General features: G+C 35.5%; 2 protein-coding genes across 2 annotated transcripts; both read right to left on the reverse strand.

Moving 5' to 3' along the window:
* LOC139901135 (large ribosomal subunit protein bL28c-like) lies at positions 1–2,210 on the reverse strand. Its single transcript, XM_071883874.1, has 2 exons — positions 2,012–2,210; positions 1–233 (listed from the first exon to the last, which is right to left on the reverse strand). The coding sequence occupies exons 1-2, from the start codon at positions 2,208–2,210 to the stop codon at positions 1–3; spliced, it is 432 nt and encodes a 143-aa protein (XP_071739975.1).
* A 923-nt stretch (positions 2,211–3,133) lies between these two features.
* On the reverse strand, positions 3,134–6,473 carry LOC139897515 (eukaryotic translation initiation factor-like). The gene is made up of 5 exons (XM_071880212.1): positions 6,223–6,473; positions 5,606–5,774; positions 5,322–5,447; positions 4,010–4,075; positions 3,134–3,570 (listed from the first exon to the last, which is right to left on the reverse strand). The coding sequence occupies exons 1-5, from the start codon at positions 6,402–6,404 to the stop codon at positions 3,526–3,528; spliced, it is 588 nt and encodes a 195-aa protein (XP_071736313.1). The 5' UTR covers positions 6,405–6,473; the 3' UTR covers positions 3,134–3,525.
* Positions 6,474–16,886: the final 10,413 nt, after the last annotated feature.

Here is a 16,886-nt window from a genome sequence, read left to right on the forward strand (position 1 = left end):
CTACTTCGTGCTAAGATCAATCCCAGCTTTCTTAGCAACAACGTCTAACCCGTTTTTCTCAATTGTCTTTAATGCCTTGGTTGACAAACGCAGCTTCACGAAGCGTTTTCCAGCCTCCCACCATATTTTCTTGTATTGTAGGTTCACAAATTGCAACTTCTTCGTTTTGTGGTTTGAGTGAGAAACCAGATTTTTTCTGTTTGATTTTTTTCCAGTGAAGGGGCAGATTCTACCTGAAAATATTACAAGTGTTTAACAAATGTTCAGGTTAACAAAAAGAAACACGAGTTGTAAACATTGTATTGTGAAGACCAACCAGATCAAGTTAGAATGTGTTTAATAAGAGATCACTAAAATTAAATAACAATTAGAGAGATACTTCCACATTATAGACAAATTCATTTATCAGAATTAAAGATTAAATCATGATAAACTTTAACAAACGGTATATCGCATAAAAATGTAGTCTAGTCATACATAGTTTTATTTTTGGTACAAAACTTTTAAATTGTTAATTTAAGGTTTCAAACTAAATAATCGACTTTTTACCAGATGAGCAGGTAGCCAGGTAGTCAAACACCACCAACATGGTTTTTCGACGAATTTCTTAGCTGTTAATAACATCAATTTTTAATCAATTTATATTCCTCAAACAATTTAGAAAAATAGGGAGTGAACATACTAAAAACTAAACTATTTCTCAACTTATTTATGTTACTACTATCAATATCAATTCGCACTAGCTTCACCAGCTATATGCACATAAAGGTGTCCAGCTAACCAGTAGCCAGGCTTGAAAACCTACCCAAAAAGTCAAAAGTCCTTTTCACTGTACTAAGTAAAATGTTCAATACGCTAGAAGTTTCTGTGTTAGCTTACCAACAAGAGCTTAAAGCATTTAAAAAAGACATCTTTTTAGAAGCTTAAACAAAAAATGTACTCCGTAGATAATTAAAGTTCATATTAGTGCCATTTTCACTATAAGAAACCATCAATGCTTGCTAATCAAATTAACCACATATTCACAAATAACTGAATTTAATTCACTCATGAATGAAGCGGAAATATACGCAAACACAGTAAAGTCTTATTCCTAAAGTATACTGAGTATAATGTACAAAGCAAATTCACATTTAAGCATTGTCATCCAGTGGCGGATCTTGAAATATACTACTGAGAGGGCGAAAATAATTCCATCGTAGATCTAAACGCATAAAATATACATATAAAGAGTTCATACATGTACTGTGAAATAAGACAAAAACATAGACGTTAACGCAAAAAAGAAATTACAACTCGGCTCGACGACCTTTCAGGTCTTTTAAAGTTACTTATGATAGATTCTGAATAATTTACTGATTTTATTAACAGAAAATAAAAGAGATGTCTTGAGTGAAAAAAAAAAAAAACTTTACGCTAGAAATCTTGATGGGAAGAAGATGAAAAGGCTTGTGACTTGTGAAGTTGGGAGATGTACGCTCAGTTAGGTTTTCTTATTTGCGTTATTAGTTTTTTTTTTCCTCGATTTTTTGAAAGGGCTATTATAAACTTTAGGAAGGGCTAATATATAAAAGTTTTATGTTTTTGTACTTGTATAATATTAAACCTCTACTAATTATGAAAAAGGCTGGAGGGCTAGCACCCTGGCACGCCTCCTTGAAGGTCCGCCATTGCTGTCATCAGAACACTACCACCCAAAAAGACAAATAAGATATGTTAAATTTTACTACAAATATCTTAAATACAGAACTGCAAGTTAGTAGGTCACAGACCCAATTAACATAGACTGTGTACCGAATCAAATAAAAGAACATTTAAAATAAATATATACAAAGTAGAAAAAGATATGTTACAATTTACTACAAAATTTTCACATACAAAATTTGCAAATAAGTATGTCGCATTAACCCACAATCAAGAAAACAAACTTTCACATTTTTACCATATCATATATTTTTCCCAATAATCAAGCAAAATGGAAAAACAAAACAAAAAGGAAATAGAAATTTACGAGCAACAGGTTGAATCGGGAGCTTAATTGTGGAAGATATGTTGGTGGGTGGTAACAGACATTGATTGAACGAAATCTTGAGACCACTCAATTGAGACGTAACAAACCCTAATTCCCCATTTAAGTTTGACTTCAATTTAATTGCATATGATTGTGGTTTTGTGAAAGACAGAGTAGAAGCTTGTACAGATGACGCCATTTTTATTTATCACTGTTTTTGGTTCCTTATCTTTAAAGTTACATGTTGAGTTGAGGGGTGGATTATATCTTCTGAATCAAATTGTTCAATGTATTTTATTTTTACATATTGCCCCCTATAAAGTTTAAAAACTACAAAACTACCTCTTATGCCCTCTCTTCAAAATGAAACTTCCCTTCCGACATAAGAATCCTTCCATAAACTTCGGATTTGTTTTGCCAACGTGGATGTGACAACCCAACCTGATAAAGGTACCGAAATCGTATAGTCATTTCTATTGGTTTTTCCATCCCGAGCTCTACGAAATGGAGGCCAGATGCATCACAGGGCAATTCAAACAAACTACAAATAGGCAACAAAAGAGGAATTTTAAGGTTTTTTTTTTTTTTTTGGCAATTTGGTCCGCTGTTGGTCGAGATGGTAGTACAAATATACAATAATGAATTAACTGTTTAAACTCACTTTATGAATTAACTGTATAAACTCGCTAAAGATTTAAACCCTTACGCATTGGTACATTTAAACCCTCCACTACAACTGGATTAGGAATGGAGATCAGTGTTTACCTTGTCACATACTTTTCCGAATTCAAGAAATCAGTTCAATGCTGTTTCAAGACATTATCGAATGGTTCAAGTGATTTATAACTAAAAAACCGATCATAATGTTATCAAAGTTATCATCGTATTGAACTAATAATTAAACATAAATAAATTTAGGCTAATTCAATCTTACTATATTTGAGTCCACTTTATAATTTTGCCTGTTAAAAAAGCTGAATTAACCTCACCCTATTCTATCCACCCTTTCGAGGTGAAAACAGGGAAATGGCATGCAGCACTGCATAAAGATTTCATTTCCAAACCCATTTTCATCAAATTTCCATTTCCAATATATTTTAAAAATAATGATAACAAAAAATATATTCAGCAAAGAAAAAGCATGTAACTCGGTCTTCATGAACACACAGCCACTCTACAAGCCCTTAAGGTCTAACGATATGCCGAGAGAAGAGGCATAGAGATATTTATTCACCAATAGTGAGATACAAAGCAAGCAATTACTCGAAAGTAGGCAAAAGCAGCAACATTAATAAATGTCCAAAACTTGTGAAAATTCAAAATTGGCTTGTACATCAATGGCTCTCAATCTTCAAAAGAACAAGAAGAAAATTTCACAATATTGAAGTCATAAGCAGGCATCGACTATATCACATTGAATACAACATGTCAAAATCAAACTTCGACTTAGTCTGCAGTAATGATGGGCTTGCAAGTCCTTTTTAATGTTTCAGTATCTTTAGTAATGAAGGACTTCATACGCTATAACGACCTTTTGATGTTCTTGTCTTAGAATCATCCTGCATAACACCACATTAGCTGGCATAAGAGACATGTTGAAAGTAGACATACATTTGTAAAAACCAATTGTTTCGAATATAATTTATACGAAATGGTCAGGGTTGACCCGAAACACTGTCCGAAATTTATATGAAAAATGAATGGTGTGAGATATTAGTTGTAGATATGATTACAAATATTTCAAAAATAATCTAACTTCTAAAATTCAACGATTAAAGGGCTTTACAAATTTTTAAACATTTTGGGAAACTTTTACCTCCCAAGATCCATATTGTTTTAGCTAACATTCTTTATTAACATTCTTTATTGTTATATGAGCTATTATAATCTAAAAACCATAATGATAATTCCCAAGTTAATCAATATCCCAACCTCAACTACCCATCCAAAATAAGGAAAATGCATTCAAGGTGAAAACTAAATAATAATGAGGTTTACATGGAAGTTGTAGGTGATTTTGTCAGTCACGTCTATAATTTCCTTCCATTTTCTTCCAATGCTCATCTACGTATCGCAAATAAGAAATACTGTTATCGTGATTTAATCTAAAACCAAGAAATGCAAGAAGAAAGTAACTTATAAACAGAAAAGAGCACATCAAAATTCAGATAAGGTATTCCCAAATAGCATATACTGTAATAAGTTAGCAACGTATGCAGGTTCTTCTACATAACAAATTACATTCATTTATCATCATACCCTAACAATATGGTACCTTTAAAATGAGACGCTTTGATTATTTTATCTCTTCTTATTGGTAACCCATTAAATAGATCAAAGATGGTTCCAACTGTGTTTAATGCTTTCATTCCAACAATACTAAAGCTCGAATCTTTTATAGGAAAACTAGTTGATGTAGTTATATATCATACAGAAGATCAAACATAGATCAATATTTCTTTTATAAAGTACTGAATACAACCTTTTAAAGTAATCAGTGCACTGTAGCATACAGATACTCAAATCCTACTGAACGAAATACCATGTCCAATTCACCAGTCGTCATCAATAACATTTTAAGTATTGTCAGAAAATTCTAAAATGCCAACTTATATCATTAAAGAGTCATCTCAGAGTTGGTGGGCCCGTATTCAAATAGCTACTAACCAAAGAGTCTCTTACTCTCTTTATATATATGAGATCATTTCACTTGATGTCCAAAAAGTTTAGAGCTAATCATTGAGATTGCGATATAAGAGCAATAGTACTCTAATGATGTTATATGGGTTTAATCTAATGTCAAGTGTCAAATTGGGTAGGCTTGTAGGCTTATAACATCTAAGACTAGTTATTTTATTGCTTATTAAGAGTTCTTCGTGCTTTTCTAACTTGTTGCCCTAAACAGTAATAGGTTTTCACTAACTAAAATAAACTGCAATTTCGCTATGTTCAATTTATTGTCACACATTTATCATGAGTTTTCATTGTCTGCATGGTTTCCTACCCATTTCTTTGTCATCCTATAGCAGTTATATATGCAAATCATAATTAAGCTGCTGGAACAAGTACCAAAATAATAGAACGGAACAATAAATGTGTATACCAAAATAACAAAAGAATAAATGAGTATATTCAAAAACTGGAGGAAACGTGACATAAGGTGAGTCTTGATTTTCAGCACAAAACAACAGATACGCAAAAATAAAAGAAAAAGAACAAACAAAACAAAACACATGAATCAGTGTTCATACTATGTTATCATTTGTAAATCCACCACAACAAAGTGATATGAAAAAAATATTGTTAATACCTGAACAGCCTCGTTAGCTGCATTCTTAGTCCATAAAGAAAGCTTATCCTGCCTTTGACGAACACTAGCAACGACACCACATATTTCATCAGCATCATCAAATTGCTCACCAATCAAGGCCATTAACTACGATAAAAAGGTAAATTCAGTTTCTGAAAATAAATCCACAAATTCAGAAAACAAAAAACTTTCACAACTCAATGTGACCCAAAACGACGTTATCACTTGAAAATTTGTACCAAACTAACAAATCGTATTACAAGAAAAAGTTCAAAAATACATACAGTTTCACACCACATAGTCTCGAGGCCAGCCTTTCTGCTACTGGTAACAGTCCACTTGCCCCCATTACCACATTCTGGATCTTCCCATTTGGGCTCAATCCCAGCTTTAAATAAATGAAAATCAGCATTTCCTGGTAATTTGCTAGGCTTGAATACCTGATCATACAAACTGCAACAAGATCCAAACACAATCTTAAACACCTCGAAAAACGTTTTCGATTTATTTCAACCATAAACAAACGCAGATCAGTTAACTTCAAGTACATATGTCATGGCAATATGTGCCTTTCTTCACACTGAATAACAAATTTATTTTATATTAATCTATTATGCTAAATTGCTAAGCTTCAAATAAGTTTTCTACCGTCCTAATCTCTCAATCAAAAACTAAAACTATAAATAAATCTCAATATTTTTCAATCCTGTAAACTAACTTGAACAATCAAATAACACAAAATCATAAATAATTTGAAAAAAAAAAAAAGAGTTTAAATCTACATAAGAAATCAGATCAAGTAATACATCTAATAAAGTAAAAAAGTTCACTATAGCACATAACAATATACATATATAAAAACGTATCATTGTTTTATTTGAAGATAAAATTAGGGTTTTACCACCAAAAGTCTTCAACAGTATCAAAAGTGTAGACATTACGAAGATTATTTCCCCAAGCAGCACCTTGTTTAGGTTTAGATTGATTATCGAACCAAAAAGTCCATTTCTTATCTAATTTATGTGGCTGCTGTTCCGCCGCCGCTGCTACGCTAACATCCACCGTTGCGCCGTCACTCGCCATGATTACCGGTTTCTTTCTCTCTGTTTTCCCTTTCCAAATAAAGGGAGTTGCAGAGTTTGGTTACGAAAGTAAAGAGGTTTTATTAGCGGCCCAAGTTATGGCCTATGGGCCCATCTATGTATGTTTTTCCGGAGATTCGTGAAAGTACAGTTTGTATTAGTAAATTTTTGGGAGGTGATCTATGTACACTTTTTTATCCATGTACATTTTTATCTCATAAAATCATCATTATATTTCTAGAAAATTGAACTTATATTATTATTTTAAGTATAATTAAGAGTAAAATAGGTAATTAGGTGTAAAAGGATCAAAAAGTGGTGTGTGAGAATCACCTTCCTAAATTTTTAGAGAATTTTTTGATGGAGTGCCAGATTTGAGATTCTGTCCGTTTATTGGCAACTATCCGCTTTTGATCAACTGTCCGTATTTCACTATCAGTATAGGGTTTTTCCAGATTTGACACTGCTGTTTATCAGTGTCCGTTTTCAGATACTTTGACAGAATTTTGAATGTGTCCATTTTTCACACATCACAATGACAACTCAAAATGCTCTTATCATTGAGTCTGATAGTAAGCCACCAGTTCTCTTCAAAGGTCAATAGTAACATCCCTGTTTTCAGTTCAAGTTGTGAGCCGCTCCGTGACAAGGAAAGCGCGTCGCGCAACAGAACTGGACAGGAAGGGTTGCCTTTTATAAAGACATTGATCTGGAAATAAGTTTAGGGAGTCTACATGACGTGATGTCAGGTGCCTCTTTTATACCTGCTAGCGTAATATTCGACTCCGATGATGTTGTAATTGCGTTGTACTTAGGGCACCGATGAGAGGCCCTTAGGTGTATCTGTGACTATGCTAGAACTGAAAAGAGATAGCAATTTGACGATTGCGAGAGTGAAGTTTGTGTACATTGTAGCAAACCCTTCGTATGAAGTGGAGAAGGACAATCTGGAATCCTTCGTATGCTCAGTGTTGGAACAAAGTGTAATGACGTGTGTATGATGAGTTTACAAGACGGGTGAACCTCGCCTATCTTTAACGAAGATAGGGTACAAGGTTGCCGGTGAGGCGGGAACGGACTTGACATTTGGTTACGTCAAGGAAGATGTAAGGTAGTGATAATGCGCGTAGCGCATTCATTATGCAAACATTGGTCACTCTTTCCCATAAGAGTGAGCATATGCTTGTCGTGAGTAGGAAGAATACGTGTGTAACGGGTCGAGTGGACCCGAATGACAAAACATTTGGCAGAGCCATGTGGCATATCCCTAGGTTGGAGATGTATGTAGTACATTGAAGAAGTCTACCTTGTGGGTAACAGTAAGGTGTTGTACAAGATGCGTGTTGTGTAGGCGTTATGTCATTGCATGAATGACGCCAAATGAAGAGTTGTATGTCGGCTTGGATGACCTGAAGCGAGTTCTTGAGAATTCGAGAACTATGACCGATGATGAGAGCTATCATGCCTGTCGGAGAGTGGTGAGTTCGCAAGATGTTATCATCTTGACGATGTGAATGCGGGGCAGAGTTCCAAGTAGGGGAGTTTATACTACCGCACGAAGAAGCTTTGGTAGCGTTATGTCGGAGGGTGTGCCGAGAGGAACCGTTATGAACCTCAACAAGGATCCTAACTCCTACTTAGGTAGAGTAACAGGTAGTTGGTAACGGACTCGAGGTCGGGTGACTCGATCGATGAGTTCCGAATTGAGAATGCCACGTGTGGAGTTAATGGCAATGTGTTTTGATTAAAGAGACGGTACTCGTATGTAGGGCGAACGAGTGTCACTTGTCTGAGATAGGAGGACTGTGATGATCTCCAGGAAAATCCCGAGGTGGTCGTTTGTGTGTATCGTGAAGGTGTTTTCGCAACATTAACCGGAATGGTGTAAAATTTCGGATGATGCTTACGAGAGATTTTGAGATTTGTGTCGGGGTAATTCCAGAGTATTCCCTGGTTGGAAAGAGCGATGACGAGAATCGTTTTTCAGGCGGTTGTGACGCGTAGAGCGCCGAATTCTGAATGTTTCATGTAGAGGCACACAGTTGCGGCCTGATTTTGTGGGTATGCTACCCGGTATTGGTGAGCATATGGCGAGATGTGTAAGGAAGTGCGATGGTGTTGACAAGGTGCTGAAATGTCCCGTTCTTATTGATTAAAAACGTTCCATATTAATTGATTTCGTTGCGAGGTTTTGACCTCTATATGAGACGTTTTTCAAAGACTGCATTCATTTTTAAAACAAACCATAACCTTTATTTCATAAATAAAGGTTTAAAAAGCTTTACGTAGATTATCAAATAATGATAATCTAAAATATCCTGTTTACACACGACCATTACATAATGGTTTACAATACAAATATGTTACATCGAAATCAGTTTCTTGAATGCAGTTTTTACACAATATCATACAAACATGGACTCCAAATCTTGTCCTTATTTTAGTATGCAACAGCGGAAGCTCTTAATATTCACCTGAGAATAAACATGCTTTAAACGTCAACAAAAATGTTGGTGAGTTATAGGTTTAACCTATATATATCAAATCATAATAATAGACCACAAGATTTCATATTTCAATACACATCCCATACATAGAGATAAAAGTCATTCATATGGTGAACACCTGGTAACCGACATTAACAAGATGCATATATAAGAATATCTCCATCATTCCGGGACACCCTTCGGATATGATATAAATTTCGAAGTACTAAAGCATCCGGTACTCTGGATGGGGTTTGTTAGGCCCGATAGATCTATCTTTAGGATTCGCGCCAATTAGGGTGTCTGTTCCCTAATTCTTAGATTATCAGACTTAATAAAAAGGGGCATATTCGATTTCGATAATTCAACCATAGAATGTAGTTTCACGTACTTGTGTCTATTTTGTAAATCATTTATAAAACCTGCATGTATTCTCATCCCAAAAATATTAGATTTTAAAAGTGGGACTATAACTCACTTTCACAGATTTTTACTTCGTCGGGAAGTAAGACTTGGCCACTGGTTGATTCACGAACCTATAACAATATATACATATATATCAAAGTATGTTCAAAATATATTTATAACACTTTTAATATATTTTGATGTTTTAAGTTTATTAAGTCAGCTGTCCTCGTTAGTAACCTACAACTAGTTGTCCACAGTTAGATGTACAGAAATAAATCGATAAATATTATCTTGAATCAATCCACGACCCAGTGTATACGTATCTCAGTATTGATCACAACTCAAACTATATATATTTTGGAATCAACCTCAACCCTGTATAGCTAACTCCAACATTCACATATAGAGTGTCTATGATTGTTCCGAAATATATATAGATGTGTCGACATGATAGGTCGAAACATTGTATACGTGTCTATGGTATCTCAAGATTACATAATATATAATACAAGTTGATTAAGTTATGGTTGGAATAGATTTGTTACCAATTTTCACGTAGCTAAAATGAGAAAAATTATCCAATCTTGTTTTACCCATAACTTCTTCATTTTAAATCCGTTTTGAGTGAATCAAATTGCTATGGTTTCATATTGAACTCTATTTTATGAATCTAAACAAAAAAAGTATAGGTTTCTAGTCGGAAAAATAAGTTACAAGTCGTTTTTGTAAAGGTAGTCATTTCAGTCGAAAGAACGACGTCTAGATGACCATTTTAGAAAACATACTTCCACTTTGAGTTTAACCATAATTTTTGGATATAGTTTCATGTTCATAATAAAAATCATTTTCTCAGAATAACAACTTTTAAATCAAAGTTTATCATAGTTTTTAATTAACTAACCCAAAACAGCCCGCGGTGTTACTACGACGGCGTAAATCCGGTTTTACGGTGTTTTTCGTGTTTCCAGGTTTTAAATCATTAAGTTAGTATATCATATAGATATAGAACATGTGTTTAGTTGATTTTAAAAGTCAAGTTAGAAGGATTAACTTTTGTTTGCGAACAAGTTTAGAATTAACTAAACTATGTTCTAGTGATTACAAGTTTAAACCTTCGAATAAGATAGCTTTATATGTATGAATCGAATGATGTTATGAACATCATTACTACCTTAAGTTCCTTGGATGAACCTACTGAAAAAGAGAAAAATGGATCTATCTTCAATGGATCCTTGGATGGCTCGAAGTTCTTGAAGCAGAATCATGACACGAAAACAAGTTCAAGTAAGATCATCACTTGAAATAAGATTGTTATAGTTATAGAAATTGAACCAAAGTTTGAATATGATTATTACCTTGTATTAGAATGATAACCTACTGTAAGAAACAAAGATTTCTTGAGGTTGGATGATCACCTTACAAGATTGGAAGTGAGCTAGCAAACTTGAAAGTATTCTTGATTTTATGAAACTAGAACTTTTGGAATTTATGAAGAACACTTAGAACTTGAAGATAGAACTTGAGAGAGATCAATTAGATGAAGAAAATTGAAGAATGAAAGTGTTTGTAGGTGTTTTTGGTCGTTGGTGTATGGATTAGATATAAAGGATATGTAATTTTGTTTTCATGTAAATAAGTCATGAATGATTACTCATATTTTTGTAATTTTATGAGATATTTCATGCTAGTTGCCAAATGATGGTTCCCACATGTGTTAGGTGACTCACATGGGCTGCTAAGAGCTGATCATTGGAGTGTATATACCAATAGTACATACATCTAAAAGCTGTGTATTGTACGAGTACGAATACGGGTGCATACGAGTAGAATTGTTGATGAAACTGAAAGAGGATGTAATTGTAAGCATTTTTGTTAAGTATAAGTATTTTGATAAGTGTATTGAAGTCTTTCAAAAGTGTATAAATACATATTAAAACACTACATGTATATACATTTTAACTGAGTCGTTAAGTCATCGTTAGTCGTTACATGTAAGTGTTGTTTTGAAACCTTTAGGTTAACGATCTTGTTAAATGTTGTTAACCCAATGTTTATAATATCAAATGAGATTTTAAATTATTATATTATCATGATATTATCATGTATGAATATCTCTTAATATGATATATATACATTAAATGTCTTTACAATGATAATCGTTACATATATGTCTCGTTTAAAAATCATTAAGTTAGTAGTCTTGTTTTTACATATGTAGTTCATTGTTAATATACTTTATGATATGTTTTCTTATCATAGTATCATGTTAACTATATATATATCCATTTATATGTCATCATATAGTTTTTTTACAAGTTTTAACGTTCGTGAATCACCGATCAACTTGGGTGGTCAATTGTCTATATGAAACATATTTCAATTAATCAAGTCTTAACAAGTTTGATTGCTTAACATGTTGGAAACATTTAATCATGTAAACATCAATCTCAATTAATATATATAAACATGGAAAAGTTCGGGTCACTACAGTACCTACCCGTTAAATAAATTTCGTCCCGAAATTTTAAGCTGTTGAAGGTGTTGACGAATCTTCTGGAAATAGATGCGGGTATTTCTTCTTCATCTGATCTTCACACTCCCAGGTGAACTCGGGTCCTCTACGAGCATTCCATCGAACCTTAACAATTGGTATCTTGTTTTGCTTAAGTCTTTTAACCTCACGATCCATTATTTCGACGGGTTCTTCGATGAATTGGAGTTTTTCGTTGATTTGGATTTCATCTAACGGAATAGTGAGATCTTCTTTAGCAAAACATTTCTTCAAATTCGAGACGTGGAAAGTGTTATGTACAGCCGCGAGTTGTTGAGGTAACTCAAGTCGGTAAGCTACAGGTCCGAAACGATCAATAATCTTGAATGGTCCAATATACCTTGGATTTAATTTCCCTCGTTTACCAAATCGAACAATGCCTTTCCAAGGTGCAACTTTAAGCATGACCATCTCTCCAATTTCAAATTCTATATCTTTTCTTTTAATGTCAGCGTAGCCCTTTTGTCGACTTTGGGCGGTTTTCAACCGTTGTTGAATTTGGATGATCTACTCGGTAGTTTCTTGTATAATATCCGGACCCGTAATCTGTCTATCCCCCACTTCACTCCAACAAATCGGAGACCTGCACTTTCTACCATAAAGTGCTTCAAACGGCGCCATCTCAATGCTTGAATGGTAGCTGTTGTTGTAGGAAAATTCTGCTAACGGTAGATGTCGATCCCAACTGTTTCCGAAATCAATAACACATGCTCGTAGCATGTCTTCAAGCGTTTGTATCGTCCTTTCGCTCTGCCCATCAGTTTGTGGATGATAGGCAGTACTCATGTCTAGACGAGTTCCTAATGTTTGCTGTAATGTCTGCCAGAATCTTGAAATAAATCTGCCATCCCTATCAGAGATAATAGAGATTGGTATTCCATGTCTGGAGATGACTTCCTTCAAATACAGTCGTGCTAACTTCTCCATCTTGTCATCTTCTCTTATTGGCAAGAAGTGTGCTGATTTGGTGAGACGGTCAACTATTACCCAAATAGTATCAAAACCACTTGCAGTCCTTGGCAATTTAGTGATGAAATCCATGGTAATGTTTTCCCATTTCCATTCCGGGATTTCGGGTTGTTGAAGTAGACCTGATGGTTTCTGATGCTCAGCTTTGACCTTAGAACACGTCAAACATTCTCCTACGTATTTAGCAACATCGGCTTTCATACCCGGCCACCAAAAATGTTTCTTGAGATCCTTGTACATCTTCCCCGTTCCAGGATGTATTGAGTATCTGGTTTTATGAGCTTCTCTAAGTACCATTTCTCTCATATCTCCAAATTTTGGTACCCAAATCCTTTCAGCCCTATACCGGGTTCCGTCTTCCCGATAATTAAGATGCTTCTCCGATCCTTTGGGTATTTCATCCTTTAAATTTCCCTCTTTTAAAACTCCTTGTTGCGCCTCCTTTATTTGAGTAGTAATGTTATTATGAATCATTATATTCATAGATTTTACTCGAATGGGTTCTCTGTCCTTCCTGCTCAAGGCATCGGCTACCACATTTGCCTTCCCCGGGTGGTAACGAATCTCAAAGTCGTAATCATTCAATAATTCAATCCACCTACGCTGCCTCATATTCAGTTGTTTCTGATTAAATATGTGTTGAAGACTTTTGTGGTCGGTATATATAATACTTTTGACCCCATATAAGTAGTGCCTCCAAGTCTTTAATGCAAAAACAACCGCGCCTAATTCCAAATCATGCGTCGTATAATTTTGTTCGTGAATCTTCAATTGTCTAGACGCATAAGCAATCACCTTCGTTCGTTGCATTAATACACAACCGAGACCTTGCTTTGATGCATCACAATAAATCACAAAATCATCATTCCCTTCAGGCAATGACAATATAGGTGCCGTAGTTAGCTTTTTCTTCAATAACTGAAACGCTTTCTCTTGTTCATCATTCCATTCAAATTTCTTCCCTTTATGCGTTAATGCAGTCAAGGGTTTTGCTATTCTGGAAAAGTCTTGGATGAACCTTCTGTAGTAACCAGCTAGTCCTAAAAACTGGCGTATGTGTTTCGGAGTTTTCGGGGTTTCCCACTTTTCAATAGTTTCTATCTTTGCCGGATCCACCTTAATACCTTCTTTGTTCACTATGTGACCGAGGAATTGAACTTCTTCCAACCAAAATGCACACTTTGAAAACTTAGCGTACAATTCTTCCTTCCTCAATACTTCTAACACCTTTCTCAAATGTTCACCATGTTCTTGGTCATTCTTTGAGTAAATAAGTATGTCATCAATGAAAACAATGACAAACTTGTCAAGGTATGGTCCACACACTCGGTTCATAAGGTCCATGAACACAGCTGGTGCATTAGTTAAACCAAACGGCATGACCATAAACTCGTAATGACCGTAACGTGTTCTGAAAGCAGTCTTTGGAATATCATCTTCTTTCACCCGCATTTGATGATACCCGGAACGTAAGTCAATCTTTGAATAAACAGACGAGCCTTGTAGTTGATCAAATAAGTCGTCGATTCTCGGTAGTGGGTAGCGGTTCTTGATGGTAAGTTTGTTCAACTCTCGGTAGTCGATACACAACCTGAATGTACCATCTTTCTTCTTGACAAACAAAACAGGAGCTCCCCACGGTGATGTGCTTGGTCGAATGAAACCACGCTCTAAAAGTTCTTGTAATTGGCTTTGCAGTTCTTTCATCTCGCTGGGTGCGAGTCTGTAAGGAGCACGAGCTATTGGTGCAGCTCCTGGTACAAGATCTATTTGAAATTCAACGGATCGATGTGAGGGTAATCCCGGTAATTCTTTCGGAAATACATCGAGAAATTCTTTTGCAATGGGAACATCATTGATGCTCTTTTCTTCAGTTTGTACTTTCTCGACGTGTGCTAGAACAGCATAGCAACCTTTTCTTATTAGTTTTTGTGCCTTCAAATTACTAATAAGATGTAGCTTCGTGTTGCCCTTTTCTCCGTACACCATTAAGGGTTTTCCTTTTTCTCGTATAATGCGAATTGCATTTTTGTAACAAACGATCTCCGCTTTCACTTCTTTCAACCAGTCCATACCGATTATCACATCAAAACTCCCTAACTCTACTGGTATCAAATCAATCTTAAATGTTTCGCTAACCAGTTTAATTTCTCGATTCCGACATATATTATCTGCTGAAATTAATTTACCATTTGCTAATTCGAGTAAAAATTTACTATCCAAAGGCGTCAATGGACAACTTAATTTAGCACAAAAATCTCTACTCATATAGCTTCTATCCGCACCCGAATCAAATAAAACGTAAGCAGATTTATTGTCAATAAGAAACGTACCCGTAACAAGCTCCGGGTCTTCCTGTGCCTCTACCGCATTAATATTGAAAACTCTTCCACGGCCTTGTCCATTCGTGTTCTCCTGGTTCGGGCAATTTCTAATAATGTGGCCTGGTTTTCCACATTTATAACAAACTACATTGGCATAACTTGCTCCGACACTACTTGCTCCGCCATTACTCGTTCCGACACCATTTGTTCCTTTCGTTCTATTAACCCCTGGTCCGTAGACCTCACACTTCGCCGCGCTATGACCATTTCTTTTACACTTGTTGCAAAATTTGGTGCAGAACCCCGAGTGATTCTTTTCACACCTTTGGCATAGATGCTTCTGATTGTTGTTGTTGTTGTTGCGGTTATTATTGTTGTTGGGATGATTGTTGTAGTTGCTGTTGTTGTTGTTGTTGTTGTTGTTGTTGGGCCGTTTGTTGTAGTTGCGATTGATGTTGCGATTGTTGGGATAATTGTTGCGATTATTGTTGTAATTGTTGTTGTTGTTGTATTGGTGATTCTTATCACCGTTTTCCTCCCACTTTCTTTTGACTTGCTTCACATTGGCCTCTTCAGCAGTCTGTTCTTTAATTCTTTCTTCAATTTGGTTCACGAGTTTGTGAGCCATTCTACATGCCTGTTGTATGGAGGCGGGCTCGTGTGAACTTATATCTTCTTGGATTCTTTCCGGTAATCCTTTCACAAACGCGTCGATCTTCTCTTCCTCATCTTCGAATGCTCCCGGACACAATAGGCACAATTCTGTGAATCGTCTTTCGTACGTGGTAATATCAAATCCTTGGGTTTGTAACCCTCTAAGTTCTGTCTTGAGCTTATTGACCTCGGTTCTGGGACGGTACTTCTCGTTCATCAAGTGCTTGAATGCTGACCACGGTAGTGCGTACGCATCGTCTTGTCCCACTTGCTCTAGATAGGTATTCCACCATGTTAACGCAAAACCTGTGAAGGTATGCGTAGCGTACTTTACTTTGTCCTCTTCAGTACACTTACTTATGGCAAACACCGATTCGACCTTCTCGGTCCACCGTTTCAATCCGATCGGTCCTTCGGTTCCATCAAATTCCAAAGGTTTGCAGGCAGTGAATTCTTTGTAGGTGCATCCTACACGATTTCCTGTACTACTAGATCCAAGGTTATTATTGGTATGTAGCGCAGCCTATACTGCGGCTATGTTTGAAGCTAGAAAAGTACGGAATTCCTCTTCATTCATATTCACGGTGTGTCGAGTAGTCGGTGCCATTTCCTTCAAAATAGTTAAATGGAACAAGTTAATCATACAGAATATTAAGAGTAGTTAATAGTATTTCGTCGCATAATATGAACTCATTTATAAAAGCTTTTTCTTCATATTAGCGTTTTATAAGTTTAAATTCGGGTAGTACCTACCCGTTAAGTTCATACTTAGTAGCTAATATACAATTCAACTACTACAATTCTATATGAAAAACTGATTATAATAATATTTCGCGTTCAAACTTTTATACAATATTTTACAAACTTACAATACCGCTTATTTTACATAAAGCATGAAATATAGCACACAATAACTTTGATACAAGATAGTTGTGAAGACAATTCTAGCTAGTACACAAGTCGTTCAGCAAAGGCAATAAAGACACGTAATTCATACGTCCAGAAACAAGTCATGCATTCTGGTTTTACTAGAACTACTTCCCATCCTTGGTCTTGTGCAACATAACCGTTATGGCCGTTGATAAGACAGC

Source organism: Rutidosis leptorrhynchoides, chromosome 3, assembly GCF_046630445.1.
Source record: "Rutidosis leptorrhynchoides isolate AG116_Rl617_1_P2 chromosome 3, CSIRO_AGI_Rlap_v1, whole genome shotgun sequence".
NCBI lineage: Eukaryota > Viridiplantae > Streptophyta > Magnoliopsida > Asterales > Asteraceae > Rutidosis > Rutidosis leptorrhynchoides.